Source organism: Heliangelus exortis, chromosome 8, assembly GCF_036169615.1.
Source record: "Heliangelus exortis chromosome 8, bHelExo1.hap1, whole genome shotgun sequence".
Classification (NCBI taxonomy): domain Eukaryota; kingdom Metazoa; phylum Chordata; class Aves; order Apodiformes; family Trochilidae; genus Heliangelus; species Heliangelus exortis.
In genome coordinates, this window is record NC_092429.1 from 19,907,537 (window position 1) to 19,925,539 (window position 18,003).

At 34.9% G+C, this 18,003-nt stretch overlaps 1 protein-coding gene across 4 annotated transcripts in view; it reads right to left on the reverse strand.

Moving 5' to 3' along the window:
- Positions 1-18,003, reverse strand: part of COL11A1 (collagen type XI alpha 1 chain) — a 136,432-nt gene that overhangs the window by 22,901 nt on the left and 95,528 nt on the right. For all 4 annotated transcript variants that reach the window (XR_011727150.1, XM_071750960.1, XM_071750961.1 and 1 more), the window contains 13 exons: positions 15,168-15,275; positions 14,593-14,700; positions 13,431-13,484; positions 10,636-10,689; positions 9,807-9,914; positions 6,300-6,353; positions 5,652-5,705; positions 5,513-5,566; positions 2,405-2,458; positions 1,804-1,911; positions 1,551-1,604; positions 1,211-1,264; positions 722-775 (listed from right to left, as the gene is read on the reverse strand). Coding sequence is in view for 3 of the 4 variants with exons in the window: in XM_071750960.1 (XP_071607061.1) it covers positions 722-775; positions 1,211-1,264; positions 1,551-1,604; positions 1,804-1,911; positions 2,405-2,458; positions 5,513-5,566; positions 5,652-5,705; positions 6,300-6,353; positions 9,807-9,914; positions 10,636-10,689; positions 13,431-13,484; positions 14,593-14,700; positions 15,168-15,275 (918 nt within the window). In the remaining variant the exon portion in view is untranslated. The remainder of the gene's footprint in view (positions 1-721; positions 776-1,210; positions 1,265-1,550; positions 1,605-1,803; positions 1,912-2,404; positions 2,459-5,512; positions 5,567-5,651; positions 5,706-6,299; positions 6,354-9,806; positions 9,915-10,635; positions 10,690-13,430; positions 13,485-14,592; positions 14,701-15,167; positions 15,276-18,003) is intronic.

An 18,003-nucleotide genomic window follows, 5' to 3' on the forward strand; every position in this document is an offset into this window, starting at 1 on the left:
AAGGGGCCTCTAGAGGTCATCTTGTGAATTGAATGTTAGTCCATTTTACCCCTCAGAGTAGGAATTTGGAGCAGGCTTATTGTTCTGTGCTTCCTAAGTGGTATTTCTTAAAAGGTATTCACCATACTGCTTGCCCACGGGACCCCTGCTCAGTCTTCAAGGCTCTGGTATTTAATGTCAGAACCTTTAATCACCACAGCAAAACAGTTTTGGTATTTCCTTATTTCACCAAGGAATATTTATTCTATTACTGTTACTCATCAAGAACCAGAAAAAACATGAATGTCACTGCAAGTATCTGTAGCTGAAGTCTTAGATACAATGGGACAACTGTACTTATGTCCATGTCTTTCACTAAAATTTGCTTCCCTGGGGAAGCTTGGGGAAGTTCTTTGTAACCAACAATACTAGATTGTCTTGTATGACATCTCATGAGTACTCCTATTAGAAGACTAACTCAGCAGACACTGAATTCACTTGGTGAAAAGATAAACCATACTTATCGATAAGGAATACACTCTTTCATATATATTTTTCTTTCATGTTCCATATAACCCATGTTGAAGGGTTTCTATTTTTTCATTTCTCCCATTAGATTACTTAAAAGAAACTTCAGTCATCAGATATGAGTGTCACAGTATGGAAAATAAGTAGCTTAAATTCTCTAGAACATAGTGTCTTACAAAGAGAAATATGTAAGAGAAAATGAGAAAGTACTTACTCTTTTTCCAGGTGGACCAGGTGGGCCAGCTTCACCAGAAGGACCTGGTGGACCCTGCGATGGAAAATTATAAGCTCATTGATAACAAAAGAAAAAGTTATTTCCATTATAAATGCAACATCCATCTGCAATATCTTGGGCCTTTTCAACAGGCAAAAATTAAATGCCATAGATACACTGCTTCTTCAAGAAATCCTTTTCTTAGGATGTTGTTTTGAAATTTTTACTTTTTTTTTTTTTTGTCCTAAGTTCATAGTATGTTTCCACTTCTAAAAGAAGCTGATCTCTTGCTTTTGATTGTGACTATAATACAGTTTAATCTCTACAAGGAATTACGTAGGTATTTTCCATTACAATAGAAAAAGTATCTATTTACAAATTATTTTTAACTGTCTGAATGTATAGAAACCACTGATTCAGCAAAAGATATTTTCTATTTTCTCATTGGTGAGAACATACAGCTAAAATAAAATAACAAAAAGAGCTCACAGGTTGACCAGGATCACCATCTTCACCCTTCTCTCCACCAACACCATCTTGACCCTTCAGAGTTCATAGGAAGAAAAAAGAAAAAAAAAAAAATTAAGTAATTTAGTTTCATAAACAAATATAAGCATTATTTCTCTCCAGAGCATTTTCCTAAGGACACTAGTTTTCAAAGCATTTTAAAGAATTTAAAACCCTTTATAAGCCTTAGGATACATATGAACAGAAAAGCAGCAGATCTTACAGGCAAGATCTTACATCCCCAGACAAGGAGAGCCAGGACTAACTAGAATGTAATGCAAACCAAGACTAGGGCCTAAAATTGTATTTTAAGTATACTTACAGCTGGACCAGGTTCCCCAGGGGGACCAGGATCTCCAGGAAAACCAACTGGACCCTAGAAAAATCAGGAAAAAGACAAAACAAAACAAGGAATGTGTCATCCATTGATAGGAAAGTAGGAATCATCAGAAATATTTTATGAAGCTTATAATTTATTTAGTTCAAATGTAGAAAATTATATATAGTTCTACATATATATATCACTTCAGCAGCACTTCACAGTGCTTTGTGTTAAAATTATTAAATTCACTTACTGGGTTACCCTTAGGCCCATCATCACCTGGAGGTCCTTTAGCACCTGGTGGTCCAGCTGCTCCAGGTGGACCAGCCTCACCTTTTTCTCCCCTTTCACCTTTTGGACCCTGTAGAAAACATGTGAACACAAAAATGTCACCTGGAAGTTGAATGGATAAAAAAAGGTTATTGTTCTTCAGTTCTTCAGACCTGGGCAATGTTCCTTATCAATAAATGCTGGCATATGAATGGGACATTAGGACAGCAGACTTGAAAATCTGTAAATTTCATGTTGAGCACCAGCATCTGCACCAGGTTTGGATTAATGAATTGTCTTTGGAGAGAAAAACATGAACATCAAAGTTCATGCTTTAAGAAATAAAAATAGGCACTCTCCTAGTAAGTCTTCAGCTTTGTCCTCTAGCTGTTAGTAAAATATGAGGCTAATAATTATAAAGAAACAAAATGCATTTTTAAGGTATAAGTTCTTCACTGAAAATTTAAAGAAAAGATACACAAACACTCAAATAATTTAATGAAATGCTTTCAAAAGTAAGCAGTACCAGATACCTTAGTTCACCATAATAAAGGTTAGTAATAAGATAAAACCAAAACACTCACAGATGTTCCAGATTCTCCAGGAGGTCCAGGGTTACCAGCTTCTCCAGGTTCACCCTGTAAATGTGGCAATAAATTGAGAAGTCATTAGAGAGAATATTTCTATGGATTCACTTATTATTGCATATTCTCCTCATGCTTATTCATGTAAGCAACTTACAGAGACTGTGTTTTATTTGACCTGTCTAGTGGGGTTGAGTTACATAAGGGTTTGCAGAACTAAAATCTGAAATCTTAGAATATATATAACTCAGTTTTCAGTGAGCCAGGGAAACAAACCTTCCCTTTGGGCTTTGGAAGATCTTCCCCTTTATTATTCCAGATATTACAAATTTCCTGTTTGTAATTTTTTTTTCTAGTCATAGAAAACCCAAAGAAATACACTGATTGCATTGTTTTTATTCTAGAACATAAATTTTGCCTGAAAGCAAGTGTCTACAAATGAGACAACAGTAATTTCAATTGAGTGAAATAATTGTTGCTATAGCTACTGTTAGAATAAAAATTATATAAAGAAAAACATAAAGATAAAATAATAGCATGACTGTTAGTAGTAATTTTACCACAAGCCACAAATGTGTACACTATGCATTTACTGGTGAGAGGGACTGTATAGTATAGAAGGTGGAATATATTGAAAATGTGTGCTAGTCAAAGATTATACACTAGTAAGTGAATGTTTAAGTTAATTTAGTCTTGATTTGAACTAAAACACATTACTGGCTCCAAGACAGTCTTTGCAATTGTTAATTTTAAATTTTATAATGACTGATAATTTTTAAGCTCAGTGGTCACTACTATGTGGAATATTTAGCCATTAGCATCACAGACACACAAATCTGTGTAAGGATAAATGTGGTTTTGTGTTTTGTGATTGTCATGGAGTGCTGAGATAAGAACTGTGTATTTTTATTCCAAAGAATTTCTCAGTGTAACTGCTAATTATTTATTCTAAACCAAATGAACTAAAATCAGCATTAAAAATGCATTCCACCCAATCCACTCTAGTGAACTTGAACACAGGTTTGGAATAAATTTTTGTATCCTTCATATCCTGTATGACCTGCACAGCCCTCTTAATTCTACAGCAGTTTAATTAATACACGTCTATCATTTCCACACTAACACTATAGGAGTAAAAATCATGAAGTATGAATGTTAAACAAGACTTGTGGTGTGTATACTGTATCTTCTTCATAGAAGCTAATGGCAGCACTATGAGCTCAGTAGGCCCAGAATTTGGCCTGATTTAAATATTACATTGAATGAACAGAAGTACCCAACAAAACTGAAGAACAGAATAATTGAACAAATTACTACTATTTTCCTTAAGAAATGGTGCTTTTAAAGGGTAAACAGCTTTAGTAACTGTGGTGTGTTTTATTAGACATATTTAAATTTTCAGTAATTTTAAAAATTAATGATCCCTCTTAGTTCTTAATATTAATCTGCTTCTGCCATACACCATTCATTATTTTTAAAAAAAAGTCTAGTGGATTCTTCAGAGCAATAACCATTACGTATGTTTTCTGGGAAAATTGATCTTCATTCCTTATCCTCTGCACAGAGTTTACTGAACCTGCAGCATCATTAGTAATGCTTTTTTGTCCATGTTCACTATTAGTCAAATTAGATTTATGAAGAAACAGAGAATGAGCTCTGGTATTAACAAAAAAAATTGTGTTATTCAATTTAGTAGATATAATATATTTTACAGAGCCAGCAATCCAGAGGCCTTCAATACAGCAGGACTAATTAAATGACATAAGAACGTTACTTGTGCCAAGTCTTGCCTGCCAGGCATCTACACAATATAATCCTCTTCTAAGCTCAGACATTAAGTCCTTTTTCTGTCTTTCTGCCAAATTATATTGTAACTTATGATGATACATTTGATTAGTAATTCAGTTTACCCTTCCTGCTAACAAACACATTTTCATTTTATGATATTATGCAACAGAAAAGGTAGGCTTTCCTTGACATATTGATCTGTACTTGGGGACAATGGGATCTCCTGGGATCTCAGGTCTCCTTGCTATAGCATGCATGCTGAAAATGGTCAGTGCAGGCAGCCTATCTGAGCTCTTTCCCAATAAACAGCAGCATGGAAGACAGCAAAACTGCTAGAAAACCATTAAGATGTTTCCCTTACAGGGCATCTGTAAAATATCAGATAAGTTAAAGTTTCATCTCGCATCAATACATCTGAGTCATTGCTCTATTAAAAGATGTGACTCTTCTTTGCATGCAGGCATTCTTTCTGACACCCATTTTTATATCTTGAAAATTAGGTACTATGGAAGGTTATATTTATCTTAGGCAACTGTTAAGGAAATTGAGCAATGTTTTTATAGAGAAGACTGTAGCAGATACATATATATAGAATTCATCTTTATAGCTACTAAAAAGTACGCAATCTGTAGGTTATTTGCCCTTCTCTTTGCATTTTTGGTAATTTTGGGTATTTTGGGTATTAACTCAGAATCTGATGACCCTTCTTCATGGGAAAAATCTCATGTTATGAAACAGATTTTATGATGCAGTAATATATTTATTCCACCTCTGGAATGCTTCTTTCTCTTTTTTTATCAGGTCAGATCTTACATATTTATATATATATATTCTTATATATATATATATATATATATATTATAAATATATAAAATTTTTATATATATTTACCACTGATACATTAGATAATATCCTATAGTCTTAATGTACCAGAGAGAGATAACTATATGATATTCTAAGCTACACCAAAATAAAAATCAAAAACACTTGAAGCCAGTAATGTTACTGTAGGCATCAAACTATGTAGTTAAGGAAGTAATCATGACCTTATTTCTATCTTTCAGTTGAAAACTGCCTCTTCTGCTTAAAATCTCTTCCCTCTTATAGTTAACATTTTAGTGACGTAAAGTGTGAAATAAAAAGACTAACCATGATAAGTCAGCCATTAGTAGTGTAACTAGATCATTATTAACAATTACTAGGTCAATGAAGGATATATGGGAACTGTAATATGTCTGCATAGGACCAAAGAAGAATCAAAATGTATATTCACATTCCTATTCTAATGTTTTCTCTTCCTATGGGGATATTACCACTCACCTTTTCACCAACACCTCCAACAGAGCCAATTGAGCCTGGAGGGCCTTGAGGACCCTACAATGATAAAAGATATTAGTTATCCCAAATATACTGCTTATTACTGAATTAATGAGACCAAAAAATAGAGGTTAATTCTTACATCAGCTCCATTAGGACCCTGGGGACCTCTTGGACCTGGAGGGCCAGGTGGACCCTGTATGAAAGAGACAGTTTGATATAGTTATGATCACAAACCATAAATCTAGTGGAGTTTTTTGGCCGATGAAAAATAATATACTCAATCTGTAGAGGACTTTTAATGTTCACAGTGCTACAGAAACAGTCTTGGAGAAGAGGAAACAGAGAGGTGACCTCAATACTTATAAATATATAATGGGTGAGTGTCAGGAGGAAGGAGCCAGGATTTTCTCAGTGATGTCCAATGATAGGACAAGGGGTGCAAGATGGAGCACAGGACCTTCCACATAAACATAAAGAAAAGCTTTTTCACTGTGTGGGTGACAGAGCACTGGAACAGGCTGCCCAGTGAGGTTGTGAAGTCTCCTTCTATGGAGACATTTGAAACCCACCTGGATGTGTTCCTGTGTGACCTACACTATGTGATCCTGCTCTGGCAAGGGGTTTGGATTCGAAGATTTTTTGAGGTCCAACCCCTTACATTCTGTGATTCTGTGATACTCAGGCACCAAATTCAGAAGCAGCTTATCAAATTGTGAGCCACAGAGAAAAGACAATAAGACACAGAAGCTATCTAGAGTCCCCACAGTAACCAATGAAGAAGTCTTACCATTGGGCCCACGTCACCATTTTCACCCTTTTCACCTGGTGGGCCAGGCAGACCCTAAAACACATGGAAGAGTAAAGAAAACTGTCAGTAGGGTACCTGGAATGCTGAGTTATGAATCAATACGGAACAATATAAATCAGATCTGCAAATGAAGCTTGGAAATTTGGGGGAAGAGTGGGGGAACTAGAAAAATTATGACTCGTTTTTACTTTGCATTAAAACAAAACAAAAAAAGGAAAAAAAGAAAGTGTTGGTTGTTTCTTGTTTGTTGTGGGTTTTTTTTATGTTACAACAAATGTATACGTAACCCTTGGATGTTTAAACCAGGTGAAGTAGGAATCTTTGAAAAAAATAAAAAAAGGGACACAGTAATACTAGGGAGACTGAATTGAAAAACACTGCCATCATTACCCAGACTCCTTGGATACTTTGACTTATGCTATAATACATATCTATATGAGAAAAACATAATCAATGAAGCAAAATGAAGTGCTATGCAACCATATCAAAGCCATCTGAGTGCTGGAAGCTGTACAATTGCTCCTATAACATGTCCAGTGGAGGGAATCAATCTTTCTGAGAGGCATTGCATTGGGTTACACAAACATTTACTCAGAAATAGTGTGTCCAAATTTGATTAGTAATAAACACCAAGAGAAAGAAACTGTAGTTAGTTGATGCTAATACTGATACCTAGTATAATATTACCCCAGACAAAAGCATTGTGACCACTAAGCTCGATATTCCTAAATGTAAGATCAAAGCTCAGCTTCTGTAAAATGTAGTTCCCTTGGATAGCATTATATTGATATAAATTACATTAAGCTCTGGTTCTAAGTTTCACTTCATGGGTTCTGCTACTTTCAAAGTATTTATCAAACTATAGCTAACCAGATTGGAAAGCACAACTTGCAATTTTTGCTACAAAGTGGTATAAGAAAGTATAAACTTGATCATTATATCCATTCAGCAGCTGTCCTACTTGGCACAATCTGAACAGTAGAAAGTCTTGTCAAAATTCAGAGATATACCTTTTCTAAAAATTATGTATGTAGTTGGCTGATCTCTCGATGTATCAAGATTGTGGTTGAAGCCTGTTTACTATCAGCATGAAAAAAAGCCAGCTTTAGTTCATGTGATGACACAGTGGTTTTTCTATTTAATCTATGTTTATTTAAAAAAAATACTATACTGCATTCTATTAAAATGGAAGCATAATTGACAGTGCTATCTTCAGTAAGATGCACTGATTAAAGTACATGCTGAGTAGTAATGCCAGGGTTAGGAGAACAGGTAGTTTTATGACATTCTAACTTTCTTTGTGTGTACTTTTGTAACTATATACAATTTCAGCAAATAAAATCTGAACTGACCCTTACTTTTTCCTTCACTATGAGGAGTTTTAAATAAGAATTAAATAGCTAATTGTTCTAAAATGTTGTTACAGAGCAGAAGCTGAAACTTGGATTTGATGATTAGTGTTTCAAGAGATGAATCTCATCTCAAATGAACTAGATTTTCCAGTTGCCAACAGTCCACTAAGTTCTACCTCACAAACATGAAAAGACATTTAGCTTAAAAAGGGGAATGTCTTATCCATAATGATTCAGGGTCATGATAAAACCTAAAACATAAACAGTTCATTCCACCGCTTGCAGAGTAGGTATTAATGAAACTGCAAAGGTAATTGAAACCTGATATTCCTGTCTTTGAAAAGGCTTTCCAAAGCTGTCTGGTGAACTCCTATTTCAACACTGAATAAACTCCTAGTTTCACTAAATCAGTATTCCATGCTTTACCAGATAGGGTATTTTAGAAATCATTTCAGTTCTTTTTGGTTTTTCAGATTTTTTTACTTTCAGCATCTTTTGTTAGAAAATTCTGTATTTTTAAAAATACTACCAATATTAAATAGCAAGGAAATTCACAATTAGAGTAATAAATATTGAAAACTGCCAGAGCTCACTTTATGTACAAAAATAATTTTTACTTAATTTCCAACGGAAGTAATACCAGTAAAATTTAACTGGAGTCAAATATGGTATAGATACCATGACATATTATATATAAGACAGAGAAAGTTTTTACTCCCCAGCAGTTTATAATTACTGTAAGAATTGCAGTACGGAGTAGAAATAACTCCTGATTTCTCAAAGGTATTTCAGTATCATTAGTATATACAAGATCTTGGTTCATGCACCAACATGTTAAAATAAAATCCTAATCAAGGAATGCCTCTTTTGAAATATTTCATTTGCCTAAGTTTCAACCTGATTGATTTTTACATTAATGTAACTTAGTGCTTATTAAGTTTAAAAAGTGGTGAACTTAATTGAAAAACATAAATTAAAACAGTATCCTAGATCTGAAAAATATAACTAGGATAATTTTATTTTGCTATCTTTAGCATGGTAAAAAAAAATGAACAATTAATAAGAATTTTCATTTTCTGATTTATTATTTCTGAAAACAAAGATGTTTTCAATTTCAGAGGCAATATTAATCTACACAAGTCATGTATACTGGTGCAGTAGTGAACTGCTAGTTTTCCATGGAGGTCTGAAATCTTTTAGAAACCACTGTGAGTTTTGTGAACTGTATTATGCAGTAGAATTTAAAAAGTGATAGGTACATGCTAAGGTTCAGCTTAGCAACAGAGATGAGTCAGTTCAGAGGGTGGACAGAAAGGAGACATTCTATCTAATATATGCAAAAACACTCTTGCTATAATTTTCTGGGTTTTGAAAGGGAGTATATATGATTCATATTGCAGCTTAATGCATGAATTAGAAATAGTTTCAAAGTGCTCTTTCTTCTAATATTGATTACATGGAAATAAACAAAAGGTCCTAAATGTCTTTTTCTTTGCTTTGCTATATTTAAGCAAACTACATTTTTGAAAAAACAGAATCTTTCAATTGTAATTCTCTGAATGCAGCAGTAAGAGGCCTGCATATTACTGTATGCTTGCATTGTGTTGACTCTTAAAATAACAGTTTTAAGAAGAACCATGAAAGTCTAGGAACCTGGCAATGATGGCAGTAGTATATTAGCATTATGGAGCCCTGCTTGTCTTTCAGACATAAATAGTGCCTGTGATGGTGTCACTGAGCAACACACTATGTTGCCAAAGCTTATTGTGAAAGTACAGGACGTGGCTAGGGAGTGTTAAATACTCCTCTAGTCTGAATCTTTACTTGAGCTTTCTATCTCCAGTAAAAAGAAGTGCTCCTGTTAAAACAGAAATTGTTGGACTCAATAAATCAATGAGTTACTGCATGAAATTCTAAAGCCTGATAGTCAGAAATTCAGCTTTAGAACATCTTATCCAGTCTCCCTCAGCATTAAATCTGCTATTTATGCATGCACGAATTATAGGAATATGGCATATTTTAGTTCTTCATAAATGACACTATAATTTATTGAATAGAAGACAATAATAATTCACTTTATGACAGAAAAATCAAGGTTTTTACAGGTAGAGGGTAAAATAGTGAAGAAATTTACCTGTAAACCAATAGGGCCAGGAGGGCCAGGGAAGCCTCGAGGACCTTCATCACCTTTTTGCCCAAACATCCCTTGCTGACCTCTTGGGCCTGGCTCCCCATCACCTCCCTATTTGGAAACAGCAAAAAGCAAAAATACCACAGGTCTCATAATAACAGAAAAAGTTCCACTGACATCACTAGAAATCAACTACAGGAGGGCTCAGAATCACTCCTAATGTATTTACAAATGCACGTACACCAACTTGATTGAATGAATTCTGTTATACAAATAGAATACCAGCATATGTTCTAGTTTAATGTAGGTCAAATAATGATGCATATCTCACATAATTTTTCCCTGGATACCTTTTCTCCTTCACATCTGCATAAACATTCTAACTTTTGAATACCTACATATTATTAAATTTGAGCAGCATGTACCATTCTTCACAGTAGCATAATTCAAAGCCTTCTATATAAAAGTAAAATTCCTTCCTGGTATGAGGTGGATTTTAAGAAGAGATACTCTCTTTAAAATGCATGTCGTTTTGAGTTAATTTTTACCACTGTCATGCAAACCAACAAGTTAACTGAAAGTGTGGGTCCTATTCACTAATTACACTAATTCATTCCTAGTAATTCCTTCAAAATATTACCCATCTGTAAATCCAAAATAAAGTAACAGCTATGCAGGCTTGTTTACAATAAACACCTGCACGTAAGAGGACAATTACAGAATTGTTAATGATTTGTTACATTTTGCTGAGTAAAGAGAATGTAGTTCAAAGAACTTGTAATATCAGATAAGTCTTGGCAAAATTGAGATTTGCTCTGAATAAACTACTTACAGCTATACCAGGGGCACCAACAGGACCCTGGAGACCTGGTGGACCTGGAGGACCCTGCAATAAACAAACATCCAGAAGAAAAAGTCTGTGATTGTAGCATCTGGAATGAAATTAAAAGCAGATATAGAGACAACCCTATTTGCACAATCAAGTCATGTCTACCATTCTCCACAGAGAATGTAGCATTCTCAAGTCTTTTCCATTCAGTACAAAAAATCATTATTTGTTTATGAAGATTCAGATTTGCAAATCTATAATACACTTAATACTGGAATTTGTTGAAAACACATTTGTAATGTTTCAGAATACTTAAAAAAGAGTCCCACAAAGGCATGAATCAATTTTTTTTTTCACAAATACAAATATTAGACCTTTCAATGAGATTTGAGCAGAAGTTAACAGTTAAAGCATCATATAACAATCTACCTTTAAACAGAATTATTTCTGCTTGGGTTATTTTTTTTTTTTTAATGGAAAATGTTTTTTTGCAATAGCACAAAGCTTATTTTGACACCCAGGAGACATGAAAAAGTCTAAGTTCTTGTTGAGCACTGGGAGTCACATTTGGTACTGTCTAGTTTTAACAGAATGAAAAAGAATATGTCTCTGAGAGGAACTTCTTAGTTTTTTCATTCTCCTTACAGAATAATAACTTTCTAAGTTATTAATAGCATAATTTAGAAGTTGGCTATGCAGATGTGATGTAATGAAGATACTTAATACTGAGAGTGTGGGGACGCAAGATACGAGTTTATGATGTGGTTAAAACTATGTGCTGGCTTGAATCTGTTTTTTCCAGTATCTAGAGAAATTAAACCAATGAAGAGTGATGCTAAAATGCCATAAAAGCTTACACCTGGAAACTGCTGAATTCTAGTCTATTTCAGATGACAAGGAAGTTGTCTGCAGTCACTAAGATGGGAATTCTAATTCAGTGCAGAATATTGCTTGGATTTAAAGACCTTGCAAGGGCTAAAATGAGATTATTCTGCCCTTTATAGGGAGATTAGGGAAAGGTACATCTTGTTGCCTATTTCTTTCTTTGGCTTCTATGTATATTTTAGAGTATCTAATTTTCTAGGGGGTTTGAAGTGTCAGGCTATGCATTTCTTCTCTTTTATAATTTTCTTTTCATCACATACGTGATGGCAATAGGTGAAGCTTTTTAGCCTCTGAGGTGACATGTCTAAATGAAAGGACTCCCAGGAATTCATCTACTGACTGGGAGAATTACCATGAGAAAGAAAATTTGCATGCATAAATTAAAAAAATAATAATTATACTAGAATGGACTGCTTCTACACTCTGTAGGATGCTTCTACCTGCTGCTTCATTTTAGAGGACCCAGAACAAGATCTACACATTTTAATCTCATTTCAATAGTAACTTTTATATGGAAACTATTGGAAGGTACTTAGCAACTGATTAATGAGAAGTTACTCAGATGTGTTGCCAGACAAATGGAGAGAGGCTGATCAAAACCATCAGAAGAGAATCTTCAGTTACTTAAGGCACCTGAAGTAGCAGTGGAGGTTTTGAGGCTCAGGAAATGATATATATAAGCAATAAAATTTTGCTGCCCCTAGATAGAACATGGTAACATAACAGTTTTGGTTAGGCTCAGTATATTTAAATTCCAAAAAATAAATCCTTGTTAGGCCCAACTGGGAACTGATGTTTCCAGCTCTTCTTAAATAGAAAAGAGTGATCAGTTCTTCTTTGCTCAGGATCCTTGCTGTGATAAAGCTCTAAATTCCCACCAAGTCTTTTATAAAGGATGTCTAAATATAGTGAATATCTGTTCTTTATGTCCTGTGATTTTGGAACTAGGTACTTACTTCCTCTTCAGAATCTTTCAGAGGTGACCTGAACAAGGTCTTTCCTCCCTGCCCCATTATACATCTGTCAGCATGTTAAAAGGAAAACAGATTTAGAAATAAACACATTCTGAAATTGTTGGGATTAATGACTCAGCATACAAATGACTTCAAATGGGGTAACATTCACTTCACCTAAGCAGGCCTGAAACTGCATCATGTGTTTCAAGAAAAACCTACTTCATTCCCAAATGCCTTAAACCTTGAGACTGATAGTAGAGGATACATTCTCAAATGATTATCCTGCAGACCCTTTATTTGTAAACTAGGTCTGCTGGAACATGCCCAAATGTATTAGTACTCACTATGGGAAATGTGGTCACAGTCTAATGCTCAGCTATAATAGTAAGTAGCTATGCTAAAATGATCTGAAATAGAAAACTGAAGAGCATGTCTTTTCTTTTTCCCCTGAATTTCTTTGATGCAAAAGCATCTTTAATAAAGAGGCACGTTGAAGGGAAAACAGAAGGATATGTATGTGATAACATGCAAAGCCCTAACAGTAACTGGACCATGACCTGCTTCATATGCTTCCTCTGCCCATTCCTTTATATGCTGGGTATGTTCACACAACCCAGTCAGTGAAGTTAAATTAATGAGAATGTATGCATATTCTTGGTCTCTCCCAGTTCAAATATAGGAGAGATGAATTAAAATTATATAGAAAGGGTGCTTAGGAATGTAGCTTACCTATTTTTTAATGATTCTTTAAGCTCAAGAAATATCAAAAATACTGAATATATGTATGACTCTGTAAGTACAGACCTCTAGTGTTGTGGTAAAACATTATTTTGAAGATATATTCTTGAAGTGTGTAATTGTTCCTGTTCTTTGATGCAGCATGGCTGTCTGCATACTTCATGCATGAATACTTTTTATTTATGAAGAATGTAATGAGGAAAGGATTTTGCTACTCACGTTTTCTCCTTTGTCACCTTTACTACCTTTCTGACCAGGTTCACCAATTTCACCCTGTAATTGAAAGTTCTTGTTTAAAAACAGTTTTATAATTCTTTTAAACTTCTTGTTTAAAACAGTCTCCTTCACACTTAGCCAACAGTGTCTTTAAATGTTCCCTTTGGTATTATTCTGTATTTCATCCTGCCACTTCAAGTGTGAGGGACTAAAAGGAGCAATTCTGCATCAATCAATCCAATAAATTATATGTCATATTAATCCAGATATTGATTACTATACTGCAAAGGACAACAAGATTGGGCTTTGAAGTATAGTGCAACTGAGCCCTAAATAAAGGAAATTGTGTTCCTTATGCCACATTCAATATGAACTTATAATGAAAGCACCCTAATTTACAGACCTACCTAGCCATGTGTGACTGAAAAAATGCTTCTCACTGTAGTGTATAATATTTCAAAACTTGTAAATTATTCAAATCACCAGGAAACTGTGTCAGAAAAATGTTTTCTTTATGTAATAATAGAAGACAATTAAATCAGAGAAAACACTTTGTGCTATCAAAAACAGTCATGCATCATAAAAACAGACATCAAAGTCTTTATCTTTACCCTATACTGACTAACAGAACAGTGCTAGATCGAGCAAATGTGCAAGATGATTATGAAAAGGGATGTGTCCTAAATTCTGCCATAAATCAACGGAGTATCTCTGGTGTGAATATTAACTTGATGCCCTCTGCCTATCAACAGTGGCTCCAAATCACTGGACTGACATTTCATCTTATGCATTCAGAAAACCAAGTTTCTAAAATAGGCACAAAAACAATTATGATATCATTTGTCTTGATTAATTTTGCTACGCTTTCATCCTTGTTTCTTCGGCAGGATAAATGTTAGTCTAGTAACATTCTAGTAACAGTCTAGTAACATCTGGTATGTTCTTGAGCATAAATCCCAATGTCCCATGGCATCTGTCTCTCAGGCATCTGATTATAGGAGGGTTTTTCAGGTTTTTTCAGTGGTGGATGGAGTCTCGGGGAGGGAGGTCTAGGAATTGCTTTGTCACCATATTTTTTGTGAGGAAAGCTACCACCACAGACAGACTGACAGACAGACTGACAGACCTTGCCACAAATGCACTAATACCAATTCTACTGACTCACCTTGTCACCATCTTCTCCGGGAGAACCACTAGGACCAGCGGGACCAGGAAGTCCTACAGGACCCTGTACTCCATCACGTCCAGCTGGACCCTGAGGACCTTTTTCACCCTGTTTGAAGGAAATGAAGTGACCTGTATTATCACAGGAGACTGTGATAACAGTGAAATGAAGATTTCAGAACAGGGATTTATACTACCAACACAAAGTTTTTTTCTTAGAAAAACCAAACTACAGAGGTAAGAGAATGTATCACAAAATTATGCTAAGTAGTAATGGAAGCCAACAACAAATATGCTTGTATTCTAATGTACAGTGGCTAGGGACAACATTTTAATGAAAGACTGACTTGAAAAACTTTTTTGTTATATTCACTCCCTCCTGTGATATTGTCACAGGTTTAACCCTTCTTGGGTGTTAGAGGGTATGACAAGAAAAGTTGTACTATTTACTTGTAAATACAAAATGAGTTGGTCAAGTATTCTGAAGATATGTTTAATAGGCAAATAACAGTAGGGAAAAGCAACATTCTAGATAAAATTCTTTGCTGTGATAATTTTATGTGACTGATTACTCACAGGAGCACCTTTCTCCCCTGCAGGGCCTGGAGGACCCTGAGGTCCAGGACGACCTGGTAGACCAATTGGGCCAGCAGTGCCTGCTGCTCCACGTTCCCCTGGTGAACCCTGGAAAAAAATTTAAAAATTAAAGTAATTCTAATATTTCCCAGTAACTGTTAGTTGTTTTCATGACCCAGGTCAACAGAGAAGATACCTGTTATCCAGAGAGATTCCAGCTGGTAAAAGGGTACGAATTCAGCATGTGTACAAGTAAAGAAAAAGGCTGAAAGAATTAATCTGCAGGGCACACTCTATAGTTTGTATTCCATAGTAACTTAAACTTTTTTTTTAATAAATACCCCTTCCTGTACTTGTTCATTATAATAGGAGTTTGCTTCAGACTCTTTTTCCTCTTTTTTTTTTCCCCAAAATACATTAGTATTCCACTTTGATGAAAGAATATCCAACAGATTAAAATACAGAACTAAACCACACCACAACCCAAATTTTTGGTTAAGTTTTGTGCTGTACATTCTGTATATCAATTCACCTGTATAAAAACTGGGCAAAAAATATTTCCCAGCTTTTCATCTTGATGCCTATATGATAGTTTGTAACACTTTAAAGTAACTGATAATTTCACTTTTCCAACTGATATATTGAAAGTGGAAGGTTACATCATGGAATGGATAAGTAATAGGTAATGTAGCCTAATGCTCTGAATTGCCAGGGTTTTTTTGCATGTTTAAGCAAGACCCATTTTGCTGGCTTGTGGACCACTGTAATTTTAAGATTATCTCATCTACGAGGGCCCATTTTTTTGCTGTTGTTCATGGAGTACTTTTCCTGGGCTGACCCCATCAACATAACTGGTCCTAATTCCATAATATGCTTTTCCGCCAGATAACTGTGGAAGAAGAGAGTGCTAAGTGGTTGCTCAAAATACTTTTTGCAAATTATGTCAAGAAGATCTAATTTTGCATGATTATTCAAATAAAGTATTTGGTGCAGGAGTCATTTTATCCTCCCAGGTTTTTTTTTTTTTGGTTTTTTATGTCTGGATGGGTGCCTACTTTTCAGACCTATTTCTGTTATTTTACATCCTAGGACTTCAGTGAAGTCAACAAGAAAAAAATCACCACCCTGCAGCCATGCTATCATGGTCTCTGATCTTGTCAGATCTCATAAACTAAATAATTTTAGGTCATCTCATCAGTGGGATGCAAGAATAGAGAGGCAAAAAAAATAAAGTAACTCATAGATTTTCCTGTATCAGACAGTAGACACCAACAGTGGCCATAATTTTTATTCAAATGGGTGTGTGTGTCAAAACTTTTCTACAGAGCAGAAGTCTCACGCTTTGTCTTGTATTTCTCTTATACAGACTATAAACAATAGTAACCTTGTTTTTATCTTCTTTCTGTGAAGAGATATGCAATTATAGATGTCATATACATTACACAGTACTAGTGATACTTTTTATTGACAATTAACAAAATGCTCAACAAGCGAAGATCCTCATGACTGGAAAATGATATCAGATAGAGGAAGATTGCTCCAGATAGTTCAGAACTGATAACTGGGTAGTCTACAGCTGGCTTATTATGAGTCCCATTTGAGCATCCTGTTCCTAAATGGTCTAATGAAAAATGACTGATTGACATTCCTAAGAGCTTTCTCCAGCATTCAGCATTCCACAGAGTAGTATGAGAAGGGAAGAAAACAAACAGAAGACAAAAATAGCAGATAAGAGAGCTCTTCAAAAAAACCAAACAACCTCCCAAAGAAACCCCACAAAATTAACATACACAAAAGAAAAACCCAACAACTCAGCAAAAATCCCCAAACAAACAAAAAGACATCAAACCACCAGGGATAAATCTTACTCTGCAGTGAATTTATACATCTCTTTCTTTTGTCCAAATCCCTCTAAGCACAATAATTGGCATGCACAATATTTTGAACAGTCAGTTGTTTGGTATGATTGCATATGTATGCACCATCCAAATAAAGCTTATAATTGACTATATATGCTAGTTAGAAGCAATTGGTATTGGCAGAGAATCAGAGGAAAATAATACAGTGGCATGAATTCTCTTCCTATTACAAACAGTAAATGAAGACTTCATTATAATTCCACTTCTGCACATACCCTGTGTTGCCTAAAAATAGATGGGAAAATATTTTTGGACTGTTTGATACTTATGGTCTGCTATGAGGGACTGTGAAAAAAAGCAAATTGTGGTTTAATTGCAGTCCTTGGAAATGCATAGAAAACCTGTATTAAGGACATCTTCTTTCACTGAAAACCACTTTCAGGTTAACAAGTTAGTAATTAAAGATGAAATGGAAAAAAAATCCCAACTGAGGACATCTGGAATACTCTCAAGTGAGCTTGGTGCTACTTGTGCCTCAGCTGGCCTGCTTGCACTACAGTGAAATTAAAGTATATTTAAAAAAGAAAACATTTACACTTCAAACTCTGTTTCCACTCTGTCCACAATTCCATCTATGAGCACATCTCATTCTCAAACAATAAAAATAAAACAATACACTAAAAATTCTTAGCTTCCTAAGTGATTCTTTCTATGTCTATGTCTATCTTAGCAGGAAGTGTGGGCCCAATATATATTATATATCTAATAATAATAGTAATATATATATATATTTATGTGTGTGTGTGTGTGTGTGGCCCCTGTTTATATTATAAACAGAAGAAGCAGTTGGTACTGTGCTCCTAACATCCATACTCCATGTATTTCTGGACTACACTTCCTGATAACTCTTCCCATTAGCTGGATTATATTAGAAGTACTCCTGGAATTTCTCTTGTAATTTAGCTTCAGCTGAAAGG